Source organism: Petromyzon marinus, unplaced genomic scaffold (genome assembly GCF_048934315.1).
Source record: "Petromyzon marinus isolate PM22_M1 ecotype Great Lakes invasive population unplaced genomic scaffold, UKy_Petmar_22M1.pri1.0 PM_G_Scaffold_11, whole genome shotgun sequence".
In the NCBI taxonomy this organism is placed as follows: domain Eukaryota; kingdom Metazoa; phylum Chordata; class Hyperoartia; order Petromyzontiformes; family Petromyzontidae; genus Petromyzon; species Petromyzon marinus.
In genome coordinates, this window is record NW_027422662.1 from 376,141 (window position 1) to 383,617 (window position 7,477).

Sequence of the window (7,477 nt, forward strand, 5' to 3'; positions counted from 1 at the left end):
ACCTACACATGTACAGTCATTTTAACTGCTCTAATACATTTTACAATTACAATTCCTTATAGAGGAACCCCATACTAATGAACTGACTACGTATCTATATAATTGAAAGACCGCACGCAGATATCGCAAAAGCAGACCCCGTTGTCAATGATATAATTCGATGCACGTACAGCAGTTGCTGTACGTACATAATTAAAATTACACCGATTGTAATACGTCACCAAAGACACAATTTTAATTTGACCCCCGGGTCTGATCGCGTTAACTGTGCAGGTGGCGGGTCGAGAGGTTACTTGCACGTGTGTGCAGCTTGTTGAATATTGACGTGCGATGACTTGTGGAGAGGAAGAATGATGATGATGGCGATGCAAGTCTTGAAGTCTGACGTTGTTCTCCGAGTCGTGTAGCCTACCGCGTGCGACTTTGGGGATTGCGTAATGTCATTTTAGTTTCCTCTGTGGAACTTTTTATTTTGTCGATTATAACGATGTAACTAACGTAGGGCGGGCTTGGGAGCGGCGTTGACGATGTGTTTTGGCGTTGCACCAACCAGCACCTTTGCATTCAGAAGTTGGAGGTGCTTTGATTGTTACGGCGAGAGGTGGAATCATCACCGCCATCGTCATGGGTTTAAGTGGGAACGGAGCCCGTCAAGGGAATGGGTAGGTAGAGGAATGGGGTTGGAGAGTATACACAACTTGCATTTCTAGTCATTTCAACAATTTATGGGCATGCGCATCATTAACAGTATCCTGATTGATGAGCAAAACAAAATCATCAATCTATTGTCATAAATGAGTCCGAAATATCAAGTCATGCTCAAAACCGCATTCCTATTGCTATAAAATCATTGTACCCCCATTCATGATGACAATTCCAATATGGTCATTGTGATGCTCAGAATTACACTTATATTCTCAGAATCATGAACATTTATTAAAACAGCAGTGTGCTCAAAATGCTCATTTAACAATTTCAACATGTACACAATCAATTCCAAGATTCTAATCAAAGTAAGTCCTATGTATCGTGGTGTTTTCATGCTTATACATTATTGCGCGCCCCCCCAAAAAAATATACAAAAGTTTATTTTTATAATGTTTGCACGGTGTACAGTCTGGAAATTACCCACATGGCAAATTTCCAGCTTGGTGCGTGTCGGGAAGTACGCTAAACATTTTGAACAGACGCACACATTCACAACTTTGCCTTTGGTATATATGGAGATTAGTAATAAATTGTTAATTTAACTACTTTCATGTTGACTGATTCGAAATAGGAATAGCACTGGCTCACCACGGGGCTTATCGCGTGGTATCTGGGCACTTTATTTGAAACGTAAACCCCACAGTGTGTGAGTACAATTCCTCGCAACTTGCATCCACAGAGACAGACAGACAATGACGTTTCTAGGTAAGAGTAAGAAATGAATCTACGTGTCGAGGAGAGACGAGAGAGCCAAGAGGTCACCTCGGGAGACGGGGCGGTGCGTCAACCTTAGTCACGTGACGGAAGGAGTGTGGGCGTGCCGTGCGTGTGTGTGTACCGTGTGTGTGTGCACCGTGTGTGTGTACTGTGTGTGCGTGCTGTGTGTGTGTGTACTGTGTGTGTGTGTACCGTGTGTGTGTAACGTGTTCGGCGGTAGTCCAGCATGACGTCACCTCCGCTTGGGTCACTGCCGATATCAATCCAGTGGCAATCCTTATTTGGGCAAAGCTACGCCCAGTGACTGGCGGTTCATTAACATAATGTATCCGTTAAAGCCGTCGAGTTTATTGCGACGGGTTCAGCAGCCACGCCCCTTCCCTCGACATATGGGCTGGACTCATTAACATAATTTATTCAATTACTGAGCCGCTCATTGTGGGAGGGGCGTGTCTCTTACCACGGAAGTGACGTCATGTTACTTGCTTACCCGCGTGACGTCGCTAGGTAACAGGAGGCTGCCGATCCGCGCCTGCACTGAAATCCGAGGTGAGAAATTCTCATGGTGGTGGTGGTTGTTGTTGTTTACCAAGGTAGAGCCTCTCTCGTAGGGATGTCAGTTGAGTAGCAGCGAGCATGGGAATCGATGTCCAGGTTGGAACTTTACAACGCGGGGCCTAGCCACGCGGGGCCTTGCCTCCTGCCCTCGCCTGATTGCATTCACTTTAATTATCTCGCTTAAGTTTAATTTGTCTTCACCCGGCTCGCCACTTTGTAACTTTGTTTTATTGTCAATATTCACGCAGTTTTTATTTTCTTTTGTTAGCAGGCCAAGCCCGCTTGAGCTGCTTTACCGCTCTTATCAGAAGCGACCTGCCCACAATAACACAAGGTGAGGCTTTGTCAACGTGTGTGAATGTTTTGACTTAAAACTTTGGTGACTGCAGGAATTAATATTCTTGGTTCTTTCGGTAAAGTCACGTAGATAGAAAATAAAATTAAAATAACATAATAAATTAAAATAAAAATAAAAAATTTAAAATGAAGCAAAAAACCCACGACGTTTCGATCGCAACACAAGTGGCCTTCATCTTGTTGAATTTAATCTGTTATTTTTATTTTCTATCTACGTGACTTTACTGAAAGAACCAACAATACGTGCGTCAATGTCTATCGGTCAAAGACGCTAAGCGCGTGCCGCTGTTGACTCTGAATGTGTGGAGGGGAACACCTTCACCACGGGGAGAGAGAGACAGAGACACGGATAGCCTCGGCTATGTTGATTGATCCTCGATTCATTACTTGGTGGAGTGAGGAAGAATTGATGCTGAGCAGATGAAGGTAGCCAGGCATGGTTCTGGTCACACTGCCACCTGTTTACTCATGGCAGTGTTTGTCAGTGTCAAGTTTGTGTTTGCAGTAAAGTCTATTAACTCTGTTGAACACGAGGTTATATCAAAACAATAGTTTATTTTAGTTTTCCTCTGGAACTTTATACGAATGGAAACAGGAGGTGAACACAGCACACACATTCAGCTGAAGTCGGAACTGTTCATCCCCGGCATTCAAGGACATATGAGCCTGGACTCACACCTGAGTTGCGATTGAACGTTAATTTATGCATTTCTGCACAACACAAATAGTATTAAATTTCGATTTAAAGCTTTCGTGACTGCAATGATTCATCTTCTTTGGTTCTTTCGGTAAAGTCACGTAGAATGAGAAAAAATAATAAATTGATAAATTATTATTGTGTTATTTTATTATTGTGTTATTTTATTTTATCAATTTATTATTTTATTCTCATTCTACGTGACTTTACCGAAAGAACCAAAGAAGACAAATAGTATTGTTTTCAACACCCTTTGCTATGTCAGCTGAATTTAGCTTTCATAAATATTCATCTTGTAGTCAGACAGCCAAATTTGTGTGCTTAGAGTTTTGAGTTAACATTCATCTTGAAGATATGAAGGCTTCCAGGAATATTAATGACATTTTCCCTCTCATTGTGTGCCATAACAGCCCGTGGAGAGAAACCCTTCAGGTGCAGTGTGTGCATGAAGGCGTTTGCACGTTCATCAAATCTGATAAATTTGGGAAACTTTTTCACTACATCATGAATATATTAATAAGTATAGACGTGTAAGTCACGTGTGCATTCCTCTGTACCTGACGTGTAGATGGTGTGGATATTCTTTTTTTCTGTCTGCAGCTGACGATTCCTCTGCAGAATTGGTCTGATGGAGCAAAGGCACTCAGCGCAGCTCGGTACGACAAGTCAACAATGTGACCAGCGTGCAAACAGCACGGACCGGACTGGAAATTTGACACGGCACCAGAGAACTCGCACAGGAGAGAAACCCTTCAAATGTACTGTGTGTAACAAGGCATTTGCATGGCCATCAGTTTTTCAGAACCACCAGAGAACACGCACGGGAGAGAAACCCTTCAGGTGCACGATGTGCGGGATGGCGTTTACACAGTCATGTAATCTTGTAATACACCAGAGAACACACACGGGAGAGAAACCCTTCAAGTGCAGTGTGTGTGGGAAGACATTTTCAGATTCATCTGCTCTTGTAAAACACCAGAGAACACACACGGGAGAGAAACCCTTCAGGTGCAGTGTGTGTGGGATGGCGTTTACACAGTCATATAATCTCGTATTACACCAGAGAACACACACGGGAGAGAAACCCTTCCAGTGCAGTGTGTGTGGGAAGGCATTTTCACGGTCATCTCTTAAAAAACACCAGAGAACACACACGGGAGAGAAACCCTTCAAGTGCACTCTGTGCGGAAAAGCGTTTGCACAGTCATCACATCTTAAAGTACACCAGAGAACACACACGGGAGAGAAACCCTTCAAGTGCAGTGTGTGCGTGAAGGCATTTGCACATTCATCAAATCTTCAAGTACACCAGAGAACACAGAAGCATCAGAAGATCCACAAGGAGTGGAGTCTGAAATCAGCTTGTGAAAGTCAAAGTGCCGCAATGAGCCCATCCCTCATGAAACAAGAACCGGACGAAAATCCCAGCTTAGACACTTTTAAGGTATAAAGGTGAAATATGAAGAGGTGAAGCTGAAATATGAAGAGGTGAAGGTGAAATGTGAAGAAGTGATGAGCGAAGAAGTGAAGGTAAAATGTGAAGATGAAGATTCAACTCCAAAATGGGACATTTACATCGTGAAGCAGGAGGAGAATTCTGACTGAGGCAGAGCGAGGCAACTCCCAGCAGTTTGTGGAAGTGGAGGTGTGGGTGGACTTGCTCCTAGACAATACAAAGTCAAGTGGAGACCCGGTAGATGTGTAAGCCAAAGACGATGTCGCTACAATAGATGCACCTTTGTCACAGGCCTTTAATGATTAGAACGTGAAGTTGAACACTCATTTCTTAGGTTCATCCTGCAGAGTAAGGGCGGCCAGTCTTTGTGGGCCCGTGGGTTGGGTAGATCTCTAACCAGGAGCAAGAGCCAATAAGCTCCCAAGCATTCATGGTGCTTGCTTAACCACCTCAGCAACTCGGAGTTTTGTGTCGTACCTCGTCTGAAACACTCGAAGAGCATCCCCAAGTAGCAGCTGCCCCTGTGTGGCACAAGGTGGTGGCCCTGCACCGGCCTGCATGTGGACAAGAGCCTGTCAGTAGGGGGCGATGATTGATGTGTCATCTCAGTTGTGTAGTTTGTAGGTAATGTTTAGAATTTGCTACATTTTCACTCAGACGCCAGCATGCAATGGCCTCGTTTTGAATGACACAATAGTATGTTTTACATACACTCTGAAGCAGACTGCACCTTTTTTTTTCAAAGCTTGTTAATACGATGTAATGTTACGCAGTATATTTCACTGCAGTAATCCAATTTTGTTAATATGCCTGTCAATAATTTAGAATGTATACTTGTCTGGTTTTGTGCATACTTGTAACATTTGATCTGTAAGGGTCAAACATTGAATAAGTGATGTTAGGACAAAGTGTGTGTGTGTTTGAAAGTAACCTGTACAGAGAACTCAGGTGAGACCCGTTGTTCTTGTGATACAGGTCAAACGGTGTTTTTGTGTTCCACGAAGCATCTGGAGCAACTCATTGTCTTTGAAATAGGTAGTACGCTCGGATCATTCATCAGTTACAAGGTATACCACTTAAAGGTTACACGTATAGGAGGAGGTACATTCTCTACAACACAAATTGTAGTTTTGTGTTACGTGTTGACGTAGATTTTGTCTAACTGGGACTAGAAATGCTCCTTGCTGATTAACGTCTGGATGTTCGTTACCTATCGGTTGAAGCAAACCCCACTGCTGTTGTTGAGACGCTGTGCACCATTTAATGGTCCAACACATTGACGGCCTTCAGGCCAGGAAAGTCACAACATTTGCACACGAAGGACGCATTCACGCAAGTACCCCATGCTCCGTTTTGAAGTTTTAAAATGAAACATCTTTGAATTGTGTTGTGTTTTGAATTAGATAATTTGTATTTCTTCATTAAAAGCTTGTTTCAATTTACATCTGGAAGACTTCATTGAAAAGGACATTTCGTGTGAATTTTCTCTCGTCATTAAGTAGATGGCCTTGCCGGGGGTTCGGTTCAATGCGGACACAAACAGTGAACACACACACAGTGTACACACACAATGTACACACACAGTTTATACACAGTGTACACACAATGTACAGACAGTGTACACAGACAGTGTACACACACACAGTGTACACAGTGTACACACAGTGTACACACACACTGTATACACAAAGTGTACACACACACAGTGTACACACACAGTGTATACACAGTGTACACACACAGTGAACACACAGTGTACACACACAGTGTCTGTACACAGTGTACACACACAGTGTATACACAGTGTACACACACAGTGTACACACACGCACAGTGCACACACACAGTGTACACACACAGGGTACACACAGTGTATACACAGTGTACACACACAGTGTACATACACACTGTATACACACAGTGTACACACACAGTGTACACACAGTGTACACACACACAGTGTACACACACTGTACACACAGTGTACAAACATACAGTGTACACACATAGTGTACACACAGGGTACACAGTGTACACACACACAGTGACACATACACACAGTGACACACACAGTGACACAGTGACGCACAGCGACACAGTGACACACAGTGTACACACACAGTGTACACACACACAGTGTATACAAACAGTGTACACACAGTGTATACAAATAGTGTACACACAGTGTACACACACAGTGTACATACACAGTGTGCACACACAGTGTACACAAACTGTACACACACAGTGTACACACACAATGTACACACACAGTGTACACACACACAGTGTACAAACACGCAGTGTACACACACAGTGTATACACACAGTGTACACACACGCAGTGTACACACACTGTATACACAGTGTACACACACAGTGTACACACACACAGGGTATACACAGTGTACACACACACAGTGTACACACGGTGTACATACAGTGGATACACCCAGTGTACACACACAGGGTACACACACAGTGTATATATATATACACACAGAGTGTACACACACAGTGACAGTGACAAGCACACTAACACACAGTGACACGCACACAGTGACACAATGACACACACAGCGACACACAGTGACACAGTGTATACACACAGTGTACACACACACAGTGTATACACAATAATGTCCACGTTGTTGTTGCTGAGCTCACACACACAAGGGAGGAAGCAAAGGAAAATGAATGTAAATCAACTTAAACTCCAACTGTGTGACGTCACCACTCTGCATTACCCCATCAGCGTGAAACGCCAGGGGGAGGTGTACCTCGCTAGGACGTCATGTCACCAAGGTATTCACCCCTCCCCCGTCCACCGCGCTCTTGAGCGTGACGTCACCTCCGCCCGTGTCACTCCCGATATCGTTCCAGTGGCAATCCTTATTTGGGCAAAGCCACGCCCAGTGACTGGTGGCTCATTAACATAATGTGTCCGTTAAAGCCGTTGCGAGTTTATTGCGACGGGTTCAGCG

At 43.9% G+C, this 7,477-nt stretch overlaps 1 protein-coding gene across 1 annotated transcript; it reads left to right on the forward strand.

Moving 5' to 3' along the window:
* Nucleotides 1-1,916: 1,916 nt before the first annotated feature.
* LOC142908986 (uncharacterized) lies at nucleotides 1,917-5,447 on the forward strand. The gene is made up of 3 exons (XM_076059671.1): nucleotides 1,917-1,974; nucleotides 2,252-2,317; nucleotides 3,638-5,447. Exon 3 carries the CDS (start codon nucleotides 3,666-3,668, stop codon nucleotides 4,485-4,487), a length of 822 nt encoding a protein of 273 aa, XP_075915786.1. The 5' UTR covers nucleotides 1,917-1,974; nucleotides 2,252-2,317; nucleotides 3,638-3,665; the 3' UTR covers nucleotides 4,488-5,447.
* The last annotated feature ends 2,030 nt before the right edge of the window (nucleotides 5,448-7,477 follow it).

Bases quoted from the DNA above. Each gene is read 5' to 3' on its own strand.
- LOC142908986 (XM_076059671.1), top strand. From the start codon at position 3,666: ATGGAGCAAAGGCACTCAGCGCAGCTCGGTACGACAAGTCAACAATGT.